Genomic DNA, 21238 nt, shown 5'->3' with positions numbered 1-21238 from the left:
ATGAATTGATTTTTCTAGATATATAATCATATTGTCTACAACTGATTATTTTGTGACCTTTCTAATTCTTAAACATTTTAATATTATGTCCTGCTGTATTGCATGGGATGGAACTTCAAAAATAATGTTACATGTGTGGTAATGAGTTACATGTAATGTTAACATGCAGTGGGGGGGGCGCCTGGGGGGCTCAGCTGGTTAAGTGTCCGACTTCGGCTCAGGTCATGACCTCACGGTTCGTGGGTTTGAGCCCCGCGTCGGGTGCTGTCCTGACCGCTATCTCAGAGCCTGGAGCCTGTCTTCGGATTCCATGTCTCCCTCTCTCTCTGACCCTCCCCTGCTCATGCTGTCTCTCTCTCTCTCTCTCTCTCAAAAATAAATAAAAACATTAAAAAACAACAGCCATGCAGTGGTAATGAGTGTTATGGTTAATAACTTTATTTTAGAGAGAAAAAGAGATTGTCCCCAAGTATTACAGACATATCTTTCAGTTTCTAATAATCTGCAGTCCATTAAATACCAGTATGCTTTATCCACATGCATTCACACATCGAACGCATATTCGGTGAATGCTCACTACAAGTTGATCCATCCATATGTTAGGCCTCGGGGATACGGTGTGAATAAGCTAGGCGGTAAAAGTTCAATAATACAAGACAAAACGAAGGTTACAGAGTGATCTGTATTCACAACCAGAGGAATATTGTCCGAATGGCAGTTACTATAGACAGGTGTCTGGCTGGCGTGGCCAGAGAAAGCGGTGGGGGTGGGAGAGAGAACCCCGAACGACAGACAGGATGGGAGAAGGACGGGGCAAAGTCCGCAGTGGGTGGGCCACCCACCAGTGGGGGGGGGGTAGAAGACTGAAGAGCTCAAGCCTGTCGGGCTGGGGAGCAAACCGGTTTGCCTCAGTGCGAGGTGAGCATACCGTGTCAGTTTTACGTTCACCGCGGGGCTCCTCGGAGGCTCTGGAGAGATGTTTCAGGGACGAAGAGGGATCGAGAAGGTGCGGCTCTGGGTTTGCTCCGTGCCCCAGCTGGCTCTCCCCAGACCTGAGTGGCATTACTTTGACCTGCTTTGCATTTGGAGTTTCCATTTATTTCTTCCTTCTCCACAGTTTTGTTGAGCACCTACCGGTGCCAGCAGACCCTTAGTGCTGTTCTGGGAGCTGGGAGTGTTGCCGGGAACAGTGAATAAAATGGCCCCCAGCCCCTGCCTTCATTGAGCTTACACTCCATGGGTGGGTGGCGGGGGGAAGGAGACCACGAGACGAATAAAATGTAACTGTAACGTAAGTGGAGCCAGAGCAGCAGGGAGTTCCTGGAAGGTTGCCATTTTAAATGGGATGGTCCAGAAAAGGCTCCGCTAAGGTGACATTTAAGCAAAAAACTTGAAGAAAATGAGGAAGCAAGCCCTGCAAGTTTCTGGGGACAAAGAGTTCCAGGAAAAGGGAACCACCTGTACAAAAGCCTGAAAAGGGAGCATGTCTAGCAAATTCTAGGAACAGAAAGGAGGCCAGAGTGCAGGCACAGTGGGTCATAGAGCCGAGGTCGCAGCCTTGACAAGAGGCGAGGTTGTATCGATCCACATGAGGATTTTGGTTTTACTTTCAATAAAATGGGAGACCATCATAGGATTTAAGCAGAGGGTTTACATAATCTACCTTAAGCGTTTACAGGATCACCCTGGCTGCCACATTATGAATAGACTGTTGCGGCGCCTGGGTGGCTCAATCGGTTAAGTGTCTGACTTTGGCCCAGGTCATGATCCCGCACTTCATGGGTTCGAGCCCCGCATCGGGCTCTGTGCTTACAGCTCGGACCCTGGAGCCTGCTTCAGATTCTGTGTCTCCTCTCTCTGCACCTCCTCAGCTTGCGCTCTGTCTCTCCATCTCCCAAAAATAAATGTTAAAGAAAAAAAAGAATAGACTGTTAGGGACACCTGGGTGGCTCAGCCGGCTGAACTTCCTACTCTTGATTTCAGCTCAGGTCATGTTTTCATGGTTCGTGAGTTCTAGCCCTGCATCAGGCTCCACGCTGGCAGTGTGGAGCCTGCTTGGGAATCTCTCTCTCTCTCTCTCTCTCTCTCTCCCCTACCCCCTCCCTTTTCCCTTTCCTCTCTCTGCTCTTCCCCTGCTCATGCACTAGCTCACTCTCAATATAAATCAATAAAACTTAAAAAAAAAAAGAACAGACTGTTGGAGAGCAATAATAGGAGCTGGGAGAGCAGTCAGTGACACGTCCCCAGTCATATCCCTGGCTATTAGGTGACAGGAAATCCAGCAGAACATCCTGATTTGCTGGATCTGAAGTCTGAAAGAGAAGCAGAAGTTAAAGATGACTCCTAGGGTTTTGACCTTGTGATTAGAAGGATGGAATTGCCGTTAACCTTGATGGGGGCAAGATGAGGAGCCCCGTGTTAGACGTGGTAGGTTTGAGGTCTCTATTTGGCGTATAGGTGGAAGCCCCAGGTGGGCAGATGGGCTAATATGAATCAAGTTCAGAGGGGCCGTCTGCGCTACAGAGATAAATTTAACAATGTTAACTTCTTGACTTTGATAATTGTACTGTGGTTATGTCTGAGTGTGGACTCCCCGCGCCAGAACCAGGAAATGAATACTGGAATACTTGGGGAGAAAGGAGCAACCTGTCTGTGACTCAGTCTTAAACAGTTCAGGGGAAAAAATAATCACATAGATAGACTGATAGAGAATACTAAAGCAAACTTAACATTTGGAGATCTGGGCGTGAGATCTATGAGAATTCTTCGTACTGTTCTTGCACCTCTTCTGTAAGTCTGAAATCATTTCATAATAGAACACTTTTTAAAAGCCGAGGAAAATACAGACATTCCAGATAAACAAAACGGAGGGAATTCATTGCTGGCACACCTGCGCTGAATGGAGCACTAAAGGGGTTTTCAGGCAGAAAGAAAATGATCCTACCTGAAGACACAGAAGACCCATAAACGCAGGCAGGCAAGGGAGGGGACAAATAGAAATAGACATTGGCTGCATGAAATGTGTCTTTCTTGGGGGATGTAAAAGCACATGTGTAACTGAGACATGTGACAATAACACAGGCAGAAGCCTGGTTCCAGGTGTTGGAATTGTTGGCAAAATGGTAACATTTCTCAATTCTGTGAAACCATGTGAGTCAACAGTGTATTGTGGTGTGGAAGGCATTGGTTCTCAGACATCTCCGGCCTAGCTAGCACCCCTGTCACTCTCGAGAACGGAGGACCTCCCAGTAGGCAAACACCGCGGTAATTATCGTTGGGGACACAGACTCCACTGATGGATGCTGAAATTAGAGGCGAAAGTGTGAGAGTCTCTCCTCCAAGCTATTTAGTAACTACAAAAGGAAAGTTAGTAACACTACAGTGAAGAAATCATCAAAAAGCACCTTGACTACAAGCCAGTGGAGGGGAAAGCTGAATTAAAAAGTTGGCAAGAAGAGAAAAGAGGGCATTAAGCAGATCAAAAGGAAAACAAATTGTGAGATGAAAGAGATAAACCCCCAAATTTCAGTATTCACGTGAAATGTAAATAGACCACTCCATTAAAAGCAGAGTTTGTCAAGATTAGATTAAAAAGAAAACAAGCACCACCACCACCTAAACCCCATTCAGTGCTGCCTACGTCAGACACACCTCTAAGAAAAAGGCGCATAGGATTAAGAATAAAATGAAAAAGATACTGGAAAAAGATACTGTGCAAACATGAACCAAAAGAAACTAGGTACTAATACCAGACAAGGTAGACTTAAAAGTAGAGTGAAAAATAAGGAAGTTTCAGAATGATCAGTCATCAGGAAGATTACACATTTCTAAGTATGTATATACCAAACAACGTAGTTTCACTGCACAGAAAACAAAATGGGCAGACCCGCAGGGAGAACTGGACAGATCTGCTCTCACCATGGAAAGTTTCAAAATGTCTTTCTTAGAAATTGACAGAACAGACAACAGTCACGTTTCTAATCACACAAGGAACAAACTCACCACACACACTGCATATCTACACATACGTGTATATGGCACTGAACCCAATAAAGACAGTAAATATGCAAGGAGTTCAACCTCGTTAGTCATTAGGGAAATGCATACTAAAGCCAGAATGACGTAATCCCTTCACACCCGCCAGAATGGCTAAAATGGACAAACACCGAACTTGGGTGTTGGGTGTGGAACAACTAGAATCCTCCTGCGCTCCTGGTGTGAGTGTGCCTTGGCCTGACCACTTTGGAAACTTGATGGTGTCTGTTCATCTGAAGTGCGCACGCCCCATACACCCCAGCAGTTCCCCGCCCGAGTATATGTGTAAAACTGCAGTTAGCAGCACGACCCTGAGCCAGCGGAGGAATCGCGCTTCGTCCTGGTCCTGTGTGCGAGAGTTCTGTGGGTGAGCGAGTGAACCGCGGCCACGGGCACCGGCAGGGGCGCACTGCAGAAGCGCAGTGTTGAGCAGGAGAAGCCCTTTGTGAAAGAATGCTTTCTTGTATTACTCCATTTATATAAAGTTCCATCATAAGCAAATTTCATCTGTGGTGCAAGAAGTGACGTGGTGCCTGGGAAGGACACGTCAGGGCTGCTCCTGGAGGCTGTTCCTCGGTTACACCCATTGGGTGGTAGCTACATGGATGTTTTCGCTGTGTGCAAACACATCAAGCCGTATGCTTAAAATGTGCGTGCTTTTCGGTATGTGTGCTGAATGCCAACACAAGTTTACTTAAAACTACACTGAGGCCATTCTTCTGCCTTTCAGGATGACAAAGAAGCAGCTCGATAGCATCACGTAGGCAGAGTTGTGGGAAACACACGCAGACGGGGGGTGGGGACGGAGGTGGAAACCACCTCTCAGGAGGGTGAGGCAGCGTTTATCAAAAGTAAAACTACTTCCAGGGACAACGTGCACATGTTTGAATGGCACATACAAGGACTTGTTTGGGGCTTTGTAGTATATGTTCAGCAGGGGACACGTTAAATAAATTATGGTACGTCCACAAAATAGAATGCCTTGTAGCCACTAAATAGAATGAGGGAGCGCCACAGATAGATACTAATAAGGAATACCCTCTAAGGTATATTAGTGAAAAATAGCAACTTACAGAATGGTAAACACTATTCCATATGTACCATGCTATTGTTTGTATAATAATATATATCAGTATATATACCTATAGGAACATATATACACATACACACACATACGAATACACTAATAATAAAAAGTGTATTAGATGGGCTTAGAAAACCACTTTCATATTCGTAGACTCTCTAGAAGGCACATAAGAACCTAGCAGCGCTGGTTGTCTCTGGAAGATTTAACTGGATGGCCAGGTGTCAGGAGTGGGAGGGAGACAGCCTTTCACTGCATGCCCTTTTGTATCTTGAGACTACAGACTTTAACTCTGGGAGCATATCCACCAAGTGTTAATTTTTAAAATAATTGCTAAAAATCCCATAGAAAGCTATTTTGCAGGATACCGCTGTATTGCTTCTCAGTAAGTCTGGTGCAGCCACATTTTTTTCCTTCACATTGGAACAGATCTTTAGTTTAACACCAGATGACATGGTTGGCTTTGCATCAGGGTGCCAAGACGTATGGGGGGAGGTCCCCGCGGCAGGGCGGGGGGGGGGGGGGGGGGGGGGGGGGGGGGGGGGGGGGGGGGGGGGAGAGCGCAGCAATGAGCAGACAGCAAAATCCAGCCTCCTGTGTCCCGCCCGCCTGCGAGCAGCACTCCTTGAATGGGATGGCGGGCCCCTCCCTGCGGCTCCTAGTGTAATTTTCCCTCTCTCTTTTCTTCCGAACATGTATAAGTTGAATTCAGATTAAGTTAAAAATGATGCAACTCTCCTGCTTCCTTTTGTTCTTTTTTTAAATGTAATTAAGATCAAGCTATGAATATAACATCTGCTTTTTATGTCTTAATGTATCAGAAGCATTTTCCCATGCCATCAGAAATTGTTCATGAGAATGTGCACAGTCGGATAACAGCACGTTACTGAAATGTGTCCTAATTTGTCTGCTCAGCCGTCTTCGGACATCTACGTTGTTCAAATGTTCTGCTCTTCTCTTATTTATTTATTTTTTAACATTTATTTATTTTTGAGAGGCAGAGGAACAGAGCACGAATGGGGGCAGAGAGGGGAGAAGACACAGAACCCAAAGCAGGCTCCAGGCTCCGAGCTGTCAGCACAGAGCCCAATGCGGGGCTTGAACTCACAAGCCATGAGATCATGACCTGAGCCAAAGTCGGACACTTAACCGACTGAGTCACCCACGCGCCCCAAATGTTTGCTCTTCTTAAAAATATGGGGAGAAACCATGTTTGTACATTAGTTTTATACTACATTATTTTATTATTTCTGAGAAGTTAAAAATGTTGAGTCAAGAGGTTATGAACATTTTAAAAAACTCTTGAGAAAGAGTGCTGAGTTGTCTTCTAGAAGCTTCTCAGTTTGGACTTCCACAGTACCCTTGCCAGCTTTGGGTATTCTAATGCAAAAAAAGTTGTTTTTATTTTGAAAAGATTCAATCTTAACACCTTTACTGCCAGAAGTCAGGGTGGGATGTCAGTAGTTCCTTTCAGTGTGAACAGAGATTTGGAATGCGTCCGTGTTGTCTGGAGTTGTGCAGAATCTGCCTGGCCCCACCCGTAGGCACTGGGACCTGAGATGGACTGCTTTACTGTCCCTGTAGCTCAGCCCCCTTACCTGTGACTCGGAAGCCACGGGGGCCCCCCCTGCCACCGTGGGCCGCACAGCGCACACGCCACACAGGTCCACGAGGTCTGTGGACACAGTGATGTGGAGCCCCGGAGTCACGCCCCTCGGTGGCCCTGCTCAGGGTTAGTACTGGGGTTCAAAGAGACAAAACTATACTAAGCTCCAAAAATTACTGTTTGGCAGTTGAGTTTAATACATTTTGGCTGTTATTTCTAGCTGGTGAGTGAAAATGGGAATGATTTTTAAATGTTCTCTGTGCTTTATTTTCCATGTTTTCTGCAGTTGATGTGCTATTTTTACTGTTGATAGATATGCCTATATATTATGGATCTTATGTTCGTGTATTATATATGTAGTACTACATGTCTTACATTATAGATAGAAGACAGACAAATCCCCTTTCAACATAAGAAACTGGGGGGGGGGGGAGGAGGTAGGAGGTCGTAGGGAGGCTGACATTTAACCAGGTAAGGAAGGCGAGGTCTTGGCTCTCACATTGCCTGGCAAAGTAAGCACTCAAATATTTATGGATTTGGTTGAGTTCTAAATATTTATCTCTACGCTAGTGATGTTGACTATAGCAACCAATGCCAGAATCATTTGAGCTACATAAATAGGTGGTGACAAAATAATTTATGTACTATATTGACCTATTGGGACATAGCATGGTTTAATGTGTTAATACCAGGTTAATATGAGAACTTAAAAAAAAATCTGATCGCCGCATGGTTATTTAAAACTTTAGGAAGTAAGTTCAATGCCAGATAACAAGCCTTCTGATCGTATCCTTGAGATTCAGGCTGTTAAAGAAAACCCCAAACGAACGGGCATCACAGTCCTCGGTGACTGAGGAGCGGCGCGGTGCACTGAGTGCTTGTGCCAGCGTTTTCCTTAAGGAACAAAAACCTCCGCCTTGATCTGGGTCTCACAGTAGAGTTGTTTCCCAGTCAGTAACATATGAAACAGCGTATGGCTGTCCCTGCCATCCCAAAGCAAATGTTTGTTTTGTTGCAGCGATGGAAACATTTCCATTGGTGAAGCAAATATTTAGAGCTGAAAGAAACATTTGTGCGGCCAGGATGTGTCAAAATAGAACAGATGCCTGCCTTTTAAAAACACACATTAAAAAAAAAAAAGTAAGACAGCAAGCCACCTTGTACTTGGCTGTTGTGGTGACAGCCACAATGGGTTAAACAAGAAATTAGAAACTGGGGATCTCATTCTAGTCCCAGTTTCTGGGCACGTCTCTGTACCTTTTTGTGTCTTGGTTTTTTTCTTCGAGAAAATGAGGATAGCCACTTGAAGTGATTTTGCTCAGTATTCAGGGTCCCCCCACCCCACAAATATTGTTTCTTCTTAAAAAGTAATCATCCCTTTTGAATCAGAAATATATTCACCTGGAGTCCAGTTTGTAAGGATAGACGTGAACAAAGTCTGCCTTCAGGGTCTGTCCCCGGCCACCAGTCCCTCCCTGTTTGTAACCAGTATGACCTGTGTGTGTTCTCTTTCTCTTATGCGTGTGTACACAACTAAGTAGAAGTGTCTGTGTGTGTGCGTGTGTGTGTTTACACATAGAGGTTCCGTGCATCCTTCACGTTTTCACCCTGGGCTCCATTTATATTCTTTTTGTTTTTCGTCGTTTTTGAGGTGATTGATTCCAAGTGTCTGCCTATTCAAAATGTGCTAGCGTGTCCGATAGTAGACGCGAACAGGCATGTTGGGCTGCTCATGCTTGACCCTGCTCCCCCCCACCCCCCGAACACGGTGTGGAGAATCCGCTTCTGCCTCCGGGGCTCACCGTGGGCTCTGGGTCAGTCACTGTCCCTCTCCAAGTCGTTTTCTCTTGATTTCTAAAACAGAAGAAAAAGGAAAGAATAAGAATAGGAGATAGACCCAGTGGGCTCTAACTTTTCTCTCAGATCTGAGTTTCTTGGTTTGGTTGTCAAAGGTGAATTTTTTTTTTTGAAACACACTTCACTGCCTCTTCTAAAACAGGAGCAGGATTCAAGGACTGTTAAAGGCGTTTATTAATGTGGCTTTCCTGCATATGGACAAACACACCTTTGGCTTACCTGGCATTCAAGTAGCTGTGATCCCTGATTATCATACCCTTTGGTCCTTAAAGATACGGCTCGTTCCCTGGGACTTGTTCGGTGCCCAGGACCTGCTGGCTCAGAACCTGCCGTCCACAACAGCCGGCAACAATATTCGCGATGGCTATTAATCCTTCGGAATTGATGATCAAATAACAAAATCAACTCCTCTTTGTTTTTGTTTTTAATTTAGCGGAGAGGGATTAAAAGGAAAAAAAAAAAACCCTGTAGACTAGAGATCTAAAAATAGACGTCATGGATGCTGATTGGAAACCCTCCCAGTCTTTCATGAGAGATCTCAATTTGTGTCACACAGAGTTCTGTCTTGTTCACCAGTTATACTACTCCCCAGAGAAGCCCAATAAATTTTATAGGGAAGGTTCCTCCTTATGCGGAAGGAGCTAAGCTCAGTGACTGGTGTGGCTGAAGTAATTTAGGGCTCCAGGGGAGGACGTCTGCCTTGTGGGACACCGTATCCGAAGTAAATGTGCAAACGCTTGTGATCTTGGTCACCGATGCTCCCGAGCACTGGATCCTGTGGCCCCAGCCTGTCTGATTTGTTACGGAACTGCTCCCCAGACTTGCATGTAACTCACTGCCCAGCCGCTCCCTCTGCCAGCCCTGCTGGTAGTGACTGCACAGCCCGCCTGCTGTGAGCGCTGGCGTTTTCACCACTAGCCGTTTGAAACCTCCAAACTTGGACTTGGCTGAGTTTTCACGTCTCTCGTCTGCCTCTCCGAGACGCAGAGAGATGCTCAGGAGAGCAGACCGCCTCCTCTTTTTAGACTTCCCGCGGGGCAAGGCTGCCCGTCCCTCAGTCTTGAAGCTAACAGTGCAGTACATTTTGCACCGGCTTTTTACTCAGTGATTTATACTAGGAGACGTGGCTGGGTGATATCCTGTGTCCTTTTGTCTTTGTGTTTATTTTTCTTGCACATTTAATGTATTTAAAGGATATATTGTCTTTATGGTTCACTGGGATAAGGAGGGGGTTGGTGCAAGTTTTAATGAGAGGTCCCCGGCTCCCTGTGTTGAGAGGAGAATTATTTTCTCGGGTAGATATCTTTCTTTCTTTCCTTAGGTGGCAGGAGGCAGTGTTCTGCTGCTTTTTGAAACAGCCTTTCTCCCTAACGATTTTCAGAAGGATACTGAGGGGACGTTCAATTTCAGGACATCAGCGGCAACTTTTCTCCCGCCGTCTGAACTCTCCTCATTTAAGGAGACAGGGAAGTCTCGTGTCTTGTTCCTGAATTTCCCCACCAGTATCAGGATGGTGGGAACCAGCCCTGCCGTCGGATCAGTTTCTCTAAAAACTGTTTCATTCGGGGGTGATGATATTTGGAACTAGTTTTCTCAAAAACTGTTTTCACTGCTTGGGAATAGTTCATCAGTAGAGGAGAAAGCACTTGGCTTATTTGCTTAATATTTTAACCAAGTGAATTAGACAGGTTGGGGGGCTGGGGGAGGGGGATAAGAAAGTGGGTGGGGGAAGCCCCATAAACAAGGTGATATATAATATTTTTTTTGTTCTCCTTTTAAATAAATACCGATCAGCTTTATGTTCAGAGACAATAGGAGCCGTTGGCTTAAATTTGCAGTTTACTGTATTTATGGCTGTAATATCAAGGTGCTGCCGTCGTAATTTCATGCCCCAATGAGAAGAGCAAGGTCGAAGCAAATGCTTCCATCGGCATCTGCTAACACACTAACTCATAAACAAGGCCCGGCTGGATCAGGTGGCACGGAATAATACAGGCTAATGAAATACAGCACAGCTTTCCATTACTGTTAGTTTTTACAGTGTCGTCATTACGTGTAATTTATGTTTAAAAAATTCAATTTTATACAAGGCACTGGGAAATAGGGGTCTACAGGTCATCCAACGACTTTTAGAGGCTCCGAGAGTCCTTATTGTACTCTAGAGTTCCAACAAAATGTTAATAAAATAAAATAAAAACACTTTTTCCCCCCTTTCCCCTCCCCTCGCCTTTTCTGAGAGAGTTGATTTTTCTTTTAATTTGGGGAGTATTTTTAGCCAGCTGTCTTCTCTGCCTCATCTCCTCTCGGAGTGTGTGCACGGGAGTAACTAGTGGTGTTCCCAGAGAGGTGACCCCCACACGGTCTCCGCGTGCCCCGGATGAATGACCCGAGTCCTGTGCACGGAGGGACTGTGATGGGCGAGGCAGATGGCCCGAATGGCCAGCCCGCAGCCGCCACCCCTAGACACCGGCCCTCCGGCCCTGTTCCCTGATCCCAGTCAGTCTTGACATTTTTATTATAAAACTCGGGCCAGGCTGGAAGGTGCCGACGGGCGTTCATTACCTTGCTCATTTCCAAACTATTCCTAGCCCTGTGTCCTGGGTGTTGTTTGACCTAAAAGACGCAGGCAGTGCTGCCGTCTGCTGTCATCTGTTTTTCTGCTTCACCTGCACAGGGCCAGGCCCCGTGGCAGTGCTCCGCGGTCACTGGGGACAACATTGAGGTGACTTATTCTGAGAAGCCCCTGCACAGCCGGTCCTACAGGAAAAAGGCAGCGCTTCCCTGTGCCCAGTTTTGTCTGAGTCCGTGCAAGAGGACCCGCAGCAGCGGCTCCCAGCCAGTAGGCTGCGGCTTTCAGAGTCAACCGGCTTGGTTTTGTTTGCATTTTAACCGAAACCTTTAGAAAAAGAAAACAAATTTGTCTTCTAGGGGATACACAGAAGCAGGTGTGGCGCCCTGAGGCCATTCGCTTCAGTTGCTGCAGCCGTAACCCAGAGCTTTATTAGTCAATAGCTTGTAGCTGGCTCACCCTGTTCTTTTAAAAGAATCCCACCCTGGAGAAAGTGTTGGAAAAGAAATCTTTGGCCCGGCGTCTGCACGGGAGCAGCAGCCGTCTCCTTGGGAAGGGCACTGGTTCTGAAAGTAGATACCAGAAAAGAGAAAGAACAGGAAGTCCACTTTGAATCCGGGGCCCACGACCTTCACCTGCACGTCGGAATGGAGAGCTCAGTTTTGCCCGTCTGGCAGCTGGGGCCTTCTGCGTGCAATGGCCCTGGCTCTCAGAGCAGGCGGCCTGGCCCCTGCTCACTCGGGACGGGTGCCCTCGCCCCTTTCTCTTCCTCTCGGCTAAAGCTGGCGAGCAGATGGAATAACGAGCGGGACTTTCTTAGTTCTACTCTCTATCAGCGATATATTTTAATTGTCACAGACCAGGGCCCATAGCTCTTGGAATTGGCAAGTGGCGGAAGTGAAGTTACTGAAAGCGTCTAAATGCAAAGGGCTGGTGGTATCAGATGATGCAAATTGACACCCCAACTAAGGAAGATCTTCGGCTTTATTGAAATGGGCTCCTTCTCCCGAAGGCAGCAGCTAAAGGAAGACTTGAGCAGCCAGGGGAGGGGAGGAGGTCTGCCTGCCACAGGACGCGACACCCTTCGCCCCCATGTCTGCTCTGCTCAGCCCTTGCTCGGGTCCCTCTGCGGTAGATTATTCCTTGCAGATAGCAATCAACTGGAAGGAAGTGTGTGTGTCTAATTTGCATGAGATTATTTAAAACAACAAAAAAAAGGTCTGCATTAGTCAGGGTGATGGTAAACAACGCAAAGAGATGCCTTTTATAATATAGCCAGTGCCTCCGCGTTCACAGGCAAATATAATTCACTTCCAATTGGCGGTTTCCTTTATTATTCCTTTTAACCTTTTGGATTCTGCAAGGGCTCCATCTAAGCTCTCCACCATTTGTCTCATGGGGGTGGGTGGGAGTCCGGATGCTCTGCGTGTGGGTCCCCTGCCAGTCCCTCTTCCCTGAAGGCAGGGCTGTTTTGGCACTGGGAGCCTGTGACTGGGTAGGTAACTGCTGGGCCCTGAGAGAGATGACCCCCCTTCCTGCCGAGACTCTGTGAGTCCCGGATGAATTACCTGAAGCGTACAGAGTCCTGAACCTGATCTGTCCTCCCCGGACCAGAGCACTCCGAGGGAGAGGACACTCAGGGAGGCACAGGCACCTGTCTGGGAGAGCCTTAGGATTTATTGGGAGTTAGAATATTAGAACAAGGTAGGGACGCTTGACCCTTGCCACCCTGGGGTCATTCAGAAAGTTGTCCAGGTGTCATTGCAGATAGGATCTGGGCGTTGGGTTCCTGTGTTGTTTTGGCAAAGCCCCCAAACACCATCCGTCTGCTCTCACCCGAGGCTGGGGTGCCAGCGTGGGGGTGAGAGAGGCCATTTAGTGCTTCTCTCAACTTCTCACAGGCTCCCAGACTTAGGACGGAATTTCGGAGCCTCCCCTGCGTCGTTTCCGTGCTGGGGTGGGGGGGGTCACCAGAGCCCTGGGCAGCACCACGCCCTGCCTGGTGTGCTCAGAGGCACATTTGCACCTTCCTTGGGTCTTAGTTGTTGTTCTTTATCTGGTCAATGAATGCAATGGCTGGGATAATGGTCCAGCTCTGAAATTATATTATTCAGTGAGATCATGAAAATGCTGTTTTTTTTTTTTTTTTTTACAAGAAGAAAAGTGATTCATTTTATGTAACTAAATCAATGTCCCAGCCCCCCAGAGCACCAGGGATGTCCGAATTCCAGCCAGTGTAAATTTAGAGCATCAAATGATAAGGTCTCTGAAAAACAAGAGCTTGGAAGGAAGTGCTGATGCCCTTTAAACCGCAGCCTCACTGGTGGGCGCGGCTGCAATAATGCGAGGAACATGTTTTATTAGGAAAATAGGCTCCGTAAAAGCTCAGGGCCAGAGGGCAGAACAGCGGGCAGGGAGTGCTGTCCCTTTAACCAGCTGCAGCTCCCGGGGCCGCAGCACAGCCCGTGACTTACTGCAGATTTCCCCAGCGCTCAACATTATCGTACTTGTTTATATTTGAAAGAGCCAGAAGGGAAAATGAGAATGCAACTCAATGCTCCTTTTGGGAAAATTATCCTCATTTGCAGCCAGCGGCTGACAAGGCACACCAACCACCAGGTTTATGAAATTCCGTGGTGTACCAGTGACCATCAGCCCATGCTGACGCCGCACGCACTTCTCCGAGCAGCTGACGACTAGCTGGTCAGAGTGGGCCTTCCCTGCTGGAACCCTGCAAGGGGCTCCCCTCCCTCTCCGGAAGCCACCCGGCAGGCACTCTCAGGCTGGATGGAGCCCCAGAAGCACACGCTCAGGGTTCATGGGTTTCCTTCTGTCCCAGGAGGACTTGGGCGCAGGCTGGGCTGTTGGGGAGGAGGAACGCCCCCGCATCGCCCCACGTACTCAGGGGTAGCCTTTTCATCTGCCTCATCAGTCTGTTGAGAGCAGGGTGCGCCGGGGCCACCCCAGCAAGCGCTCAGGCTTCACTGCAGGGTGGCCTTGGCCACCACTGGCCGGCTCCTCTGTGTGCAGAGGCGGAAGGGACAGCACGGCCGTTTTAGATGGGGCCAGCCCTCGGCCGCTCAGTGGAGGGAGGGAAACAGAGGGTCCGGGGCCGTTCAGAGTAGTTCAGGCCTTTCTCCCTGACCGCTGCGTAGGGCTGAAAAGTTTCAGAGGTGCTCAGCCAACTGCAGGCCCGTGAGGTGTGGGGCAGCCCTGTGCTCCTGAGCATTAACGCTCCCCTTCGATTAGCCCCTCGGCACAGAGCGTGTGGCACTGCGCTCTGGAAGATGCTGACCCTCCGAGGCTCCTTGTACTTCATGCACCCCCAGGGGCAGATACACCGTGATGCGGCCTCTAATGGAGAGTGGCCGGCCAGATGGGGAAAAGCCCTCGGCTCCCGTTTCCGGGCCTTATGTGGCGGCCGCACTGGATCCTGGGACTCCTGGAGCAGCGCGGGCTGGCCGGAGTGGTCTTCGCGGGCTGGCCGTGACCTCCCCGCCCGCTCTCGGGGGCCCAAGCGCTCTCGTGCCCCTGTACCCACTTCTCGGGTCCGGCCCGCCAGGAAGTTTCGCTCCGTTCCCGTGCTCCGGGTTGGTTGGTACCCTCGCCTTCTCCCCACGGAGCTGGGGGGCCCGGTCTGCCACAGCCCTGCGTGCCCACTGGATATGGGGTCTCCGCGGGCCCTCCCCGGCCTTGTCCTCTTCCGTGAGCAGATCCTGTCCCCACGCTGTAGCCACTGCAGATGGCGCCCTGCGGTTCCCTGCCGTCCTGAGCGCAGTGTGCCTCAGTGTCAGGAGGATTAAAACAAAGGGAAGCAGAAAAGCTAGCCAAAGGCGGTACAGGCAGCCTGTGCGAGGCTGGAGCAATAACCATCTGAAAGTTTGGGCCTGGCCTTGTTTTGATCTGTTTTCTTGTTTTATTTTCTTCTTTACATTCTATATCCCATTCATACTAATCACAGTCAGTCCTGATTTTTCTTTTTATTTCTGCATTTGTCATAAAATAAAGCAAATTATTCCCGTCTTCGGAAACGATCGAGACTAATTAGTCGTCTCACCCAATAATTAGTTTTTTGTTTCCCTGTCTGTTTTCATGCATTATTGTTAGTTTTTTCCCCTCTTTTTTTAACACCATTACAGATTAAAATGAGCCACATTTGCAGTTGATGGTATCTGTTTTCGGGGGAAGAATGGAGAATTGCAGTACGGAGCGACTTCAGAAGCAGCAATAAACTCAAGGATAAATTAAGGAAATTGAACGAGCCACATTTGGAAGCAGTGTTGAGGCTAATATTCTGTCGCTTAAGGTTAAATTGCAACCGGGAGAGGTTCCGGGGAATCCGAAATCGGGGAGGCAGCTTACCAGGATGCTAGGCACTCTGTGGCCCTCGGGGTCGTTTCTCGATGGAGATTTTGTTGTGGCCGTGGGCAGTGGCAAAATGTATTCACCTGCAATTTTGTCCTCTTCCCCCCCAGGGCTGACAGATGAAGAGATCGATCTGGCTTTCCAGCAGTCGGGCACGGCTGCCGGGGAGCCTGCGTCCTTGGGGCCGGGCACACAGGTGGCTCCCGTCCAGCCCCCTCACCTCATTTCTCAGCCGTACAGTAAGTCACCCGCTCAAATGCCTGCTGTAACCTTGACCGGGGTTGAGGATTCCGGCCGAAGAGCGGTGCTTCCCAGCTCCCAGCCTCCGCAAGCGGAGAGGCTGGGGCGGGCAGGCAGCTCTTGGGTTTTTCCAGAAGAACGTGACACACCCAGATCCTCTCCTAGACAAACTTTTAAATATGCGACAAAGGTTTAAGAAGAGACAAGGGACCAGAATACATGAGTTTATTGTGTTGTTTCATATATTTGGGTTACAAGCAAGAATCTGTAGAAGTATTTCTTGGTTCTGTTGGCAGTTTTTTACTTACTGTTGCATGTCACTCTTTCACGAATAAGAACATGAATGCCTGATTCATGACTGCATTCTCGCTTGCTCACTGAAATCACTTCTCTCCTGATTTTATTTTTTAAAGTTAATATTAGTAGATTTCGGGTGGTGTCTCCCACCCCCGCCCCCCTCCCTCCCTCATCCTGGCTCCACCATGTATATTTATGTGTTGACAGTCTGTTAGAGCATTTCAGATGAAATGGAAAGGTCCTTTCTGAGTGTAGCTTTTAGTTATTACATGAGAACATGACCCATGTTGTTTTCAGGTGAAAAGCTGTTTTAGGAAGAAAGCTTCCTCAAACTAGTAATAAATGTATAAACCTTCAAATTACAGCCACAACCCCTTCTTGAAATCACTTATAAAAAAAGGTTAACATTGACTTCAGAGTGTTGGAAAATAGCTCAAGATGCGTGTCTTTAACGTAACTGAGCCTCGGATCCGTTGTCTTTCAAAACGCCTTTTCTATAATTGTCTTCGTTTTAATTGTCTGTCTCAGAAGTTTTATTTCTTCAAAGCATGTTAATGTAAAACAGTGTTAGGTATCAGATTTTGAAAGGCATAGCTTTCAGTGCCAGGCTGGTTTGGACCCTTCCCACGTGGCCGGGAGCTACCTTCCGGCCCTTGCTGGCCGTCCACCTCGCTGGCCCGGACATTGCAGGGGCTGAGGTGTCCCAGACCTCATTTAGACCAGTCTTTTGCTTTCTTTTTTGCTTTCTGGGTGAGGCTGAATGGGTGAGGCCAAGTAAGCACGCTGCTGTCAATCCCACCTCATCCGTGGTCACTGTGTCCAGCTAGACACCGGTGTCACGTGACCTCTGGGACCAGAGAAACGGGCGCTCAGCGGCGAGCCTTGTGTTGGAGCTTCTGAGTCCATAGCCAACTACTTGTCAGCCTGGAGCTCACTTCTCCTTCCCGGCCAGCATTCTTTCCGACCTGTCGTGTTTGTCTTGGGTCACTGAACATACTCTCCATGTTTCCTTTTAACCAAGGGCCAGGTCTCCACACTTTTTCTTCACTTGTGTCCCTGGGCCCAGCCATTTAATGGGATTTGTTGAGGACAGGCAGTGGCAGCTGGGGTGTAGAATTTTCTGAGACGCACATCTGTTCTGTTCCAGCTGGTTCCTCCATGGCTTAAAACCAAGCAGGTCTCTCGGCTACTTGGAAACTCCTTGCTCAGAACAAATCCTTCTGGTTGGTCACGGAGTTCGCCTGAAACACCATGCGTGCGCCTACTTTGGGTAGACACAGGGGGTCCTTTAAACTGTTGGTCTTTCTGAAAGAGGCAAAGAAAGGGCTGGGGAGGGGCAGGGCCGTCGTTTAAATTATTCTGTCCAGGTCTCTCTGAGAAAAAGCATTACACGTTTAGGTATTTAGGTAGGAGTATTTTTAAGAGTCTCCCAGCCCTAAAAATAAAATACATCTTCTTAGAGACAGACTCCTTCCTGCTTTGACGCTAGTATAAAAACAATGGTAACGGCAATTTTAAACCCCTGAAGTTTCTACTTGTCACTGCTGAGCTTCGTGCCTCTGGGACCGCCGCGCCGGGGGTGACTGTACCTCTTCACTTCTGTACTTTTGCCAAGAGGTGTCAAAACTGCTCAAAAAAAAAAAAAAAAAAAAAGCTTGATTTTGATTAATATAGAGAAACAAGACTTTGCCTGACTGATAATAAAACTGATAAATGACATTTGAATTACTTGTAGCGGTAATTTATTACATAAAATATCTTTTATTTGACATGCGATTAGTTGCTGGAAGCATCACTCAATCTGACTAGTTTAAACATGCTCTAAAATGAACCCCAGTAAAAACCAGGGCTGTCTGCTGCTGGCGTTATGAAATATACTAATCCCGGAGTGAGGAAAAAATCTGACTTTAAATATTTAAATGATTAATTGGGTTTATATATTTTTTTTACCTTTCTAACCCCCTTAATTACAAGCAAACTCAGGGGAGTTTCTGAACTAGGTGTGCAATCTGCATGCTTATCACTGAGGCATTGTCTGTGTCCCAGGAGGGATTTATGGCCTCCGCTCATATGTGTTCCTGCCCATTTTACTTCCAGAGCCCTTGGCTTCCCGTGTCTTGGCTCTTTCAGGACAGACATTCCATCTCGGAACCCAAGCCTAGAAAACGGGACTCTCTGGGCACAGCCCCAGATGCCTTGGGGGAAGGATAGCCTTTTCAAGACCCCCTCAGGGAGCCCAGTGCTCTTGGACGGTCACCTCTGGTCTTGCTGGCCCTCTGCTTGGTGGCAGATGTCACACTCTGTGCCCCTTTTGGGGTCTCTGCTCTTTGGTGAAGGTGGTTGACCTTGAGATGGTAGTCCGCGACCTGTGTGTCAGCAAAGAGAACTTGGACACCTGCTGGAATGGTACCAGCTCAGTCCATCCGTGTTTATTAAGCACCTACTGTATGCCCAGTATAGTATCGTCAGAGATACAAAACGTGATCCTTCAAAATCTCTCAGACTCTCTGGGAGAGAGAAGATAAACTCTTAAGAAAAGATAATAGTATAAGACATTGTGATTTAATGCCAAAATTAATTACACAGACAAGAAATCCATAAGAATACAGAAAAGAGAAAAATTAATGTGGGCTAGAGAAGTCAGAGAAGGCTTTGTGAAAGCAGTAGGAGGCTGACACCGAGGGAAACTCGGTGTCACCCGGTGTGAGAATAAACCAGCGTTGTCAGGGCTGAAAGGAAAGTCAGGCAGAGCTCACGAAAAGTCAGGCTAGGATTCGAGAGGAAGTCTGACGCTCTCTACTTCTCATTTTGCTTTCTTTGTGTCCGACTTTGAATCGGGAATCGGTATGTGTGGACGTCCGCGGTGCCTGCCCAGGCCCGGACACAACGTTCTGCTAAATGCTCGATTGATCGGTTTGTTCCAAGCTGATTTTTCTTCTTTCCTCCAAAGAAACAAGAAGCAAGGGAGCTTTGAGAGTTAGGCGGGGCCAGTGTAAGTTGTGTAGGGTCATATTTTTTTTCCTCGGCTTAAATATTTCCCGTCACTATCTTTGATAACCAATTCCCGTCTTTCACAGACGGACCTATAGCTTCAGTTAGCGTGTGAATGTGTGAGTTTGGTGAAAGGCTTCGATTAGAAATCCTGAGAGTGCACGGTCGTGGCTTGCTTCTTCATAGCCCTGTTTAGTGGCAGACGCTTCCCCTCGATTATCTCTGTTCCCGGAGCAGGCACTCTTTATTACATTCCTGCTCTGGGCCAGGCACCGTGCTAGGCCCCTGGGATGGAAAGATTAATAATAAGTCCCAACTGGCATTTCCCGTGTTTTCCTATCTAGTAGCGAAGGCAGCTTAGCCAAGAGCGGAGCTGATGAGGTAGATCCAGGGGAGGCCAGTGGCGCACACCAGGCAGAGGGGCACTTCAGAGGGCAGGGGATGTTGCACTGGATGTGAAGGGGGTGGGCGGTGGTGACTGGTGCATTGACGGGAGCATCCAGGCTGAGGCAAGGGCACGTGGCCGTGAAGCCGTGTGATCTTCAGTGGCCGGAGCCTGGGACGGCAGAGCCAGGAGAGAGGCCTGGAGTGGGAGGTGGCAGCCAGGTCGTCACCCTCATGGAGGAACAGTCAAAAGCACATTGGTTTTTTTTCCCTTCAAGATGCGTCGTCATCTAATTATTTTGGAGGCTGTATTACCTATTTGATGATATTGCTCTTAGACTAATAGTAAAATTATTTGTCTCATCCGAGAAGATGCTGCGTGAGGAATGAGGGAACACATCCCCCGAGTGTGTTGGATGAGGCGGTGGTCCAGGGGCTCTGCTGTAGCTCTTGCCCTCTTCTTTGCCGGGCCAGCTCATTGCTGTTCTTGGGATTGGGGTCAGCGGCCCGCTCCTCCAGGGACTCTTCCAGATGTTTCCATTCCAGTGGGATGGAGGTCCCCTTGGCCTGCTCACTTAAATGTTTATTCACTGTCTTTTCTATTAAATCATGAGTTCCTTGGATTAGAGGCGGTTTTGTTTTATTTATTAAAACATTTTTTTTGATGTTTATTTGTTTTTGAGAGAGACAGAGTACAAGCAGGGAAGGGGCAGAGAGAGAGGGAGACACAGAATCCGAGCAGGCTCCAGGCTCCGAGCTGTCCGCACAGAGCCCGACGCGGGGCTCCACCCCACCAACCATGAGATCGTGACCTGAGCTGAAGTGGGTCACTTAACCGACTGAGCCACCCAGGTGCCCCTGTTTTGTTTTAATGGATAACCCAAGGCTGTGACTTGGCAGGTGCTCTGGAAATGCTTGCTGAATGGATAGACAGCGGTGGAAATGTGCTCGAGAATGCAAAGGCCGTCTTGTGTTACCGTCAGCCGGGAGGAGCTTTCCGGGGAAGCCAGGGAATGGGACCTCCTGTGCGCTCGGCCGTGCAGGCTGTGGGAGTGAGGACAGGCCTTGCTTTCCGGACGCCGTTTAACCGCTTAGGGGGAAGCCCAGTGCTTGGGGAAGGACCAACAACTAACCCATGCCGTCTTGTTTGGGGTGAGTGATGAGAGCCTGGGGGATTTATGAAGACTCACTGCACTTTTTGCCTATACAGAAGTGACTGGTTTGGGGGCGCCTGGGGGGCTCAGTCAGTTGAGCGTCCGGCTTTGGCTCAGGTCATGATCTCATAGTTCATGGGTTCGAGCCCCATGTCGGGCTCTGTGCTGACAGCTAGCTCAGAGCCTGGAGCCTGTCTTCAGATTCTGTGTCTCCTTCTCTCTCTGACCCTCCCCTGTTCACGCTATCTCTCTCTCTCTCTCTCAAAAATAAATAAAACATTTAAAAAAAAAAAGTGGTTTGTATACTGAAGAAAACGTTTCTCTAATTTTTAGGAAGTTACACTTTTCTTCTTTTGTCCACATGACTGGTTTGGAATAGCAGCTTTCCAGGAGCGAGTACCCTGTCGATTCTGTTTGCTTTGTGCCACACCCATTGTGGAGGAGGTCAGGTGTCCCAGGAAGGAACCAAGTGAAGAGACCCATTCCCTAGTTTTTTCGGCCAATGAAGGTGTCTGGTGTTGGTGGTAGGTAGGATCCTATTGTTGCTCACAGCGCTCTGTGTTCATTTTATAAGATTCCTCAACAAATAACAGAAAACCCAGAATAAGAGTGGTTTAAATGAGACGGGAGACGATTTCTCGGTTACGTTAAGGTAG

The 21238-nt window shown here is 48.1% G+C and overlaps 1 protein-coding gene across 2 annotated transcripts in view; it reads left to right on the top strand.

The window, feature by feature from the left end:
* Nucleotides 1–21238, top strand: part of PEX14 (peroxisomal biogenesis factor 14) — a 134716-nt gene that overhangs the window by 91440 nt on the left and 22038 nt on the right. Inside the window, exon 4 of one of the 2 annotated variants that reach the window (XM_029947002.1) lies at nucleotides 15627–15755. The exons of the other annotated variant lie outside the window; for it this stretch is intronic. Within the exon in view, the coding sequence (XP_029802862.1) occupies nucleotides 15627–15755 (129 nt within the window). The remainder of the gene's footprint in view (nucleotides 1–15626; nucleotides 15756–21238) is intronic. 2 annotated transcript variants of the gene reach the window in all.

The sequence above is a fragment of the Suricata suricatta genome, chromosome 8, assembly GCF_006229205.1.
Source record: "Suricata suricatta isolate VVHF042 chromosome 8, meerkat_22Aug2017_6uvM2_HiC, whole genome shotgun sequence".
Taxonomy (NCBI): domain Eukaryota; kingdom Metazoa; phylum Chordata; class Mammalia; order Carnivora; family Herpestidae; genus Suricata; species Suricata suricatta.
The sequence above is the reverse complement of the archived record's forward strand: the minus strand, read 5'-3'. Positions and strand labels throughout refer to the sequence as shown.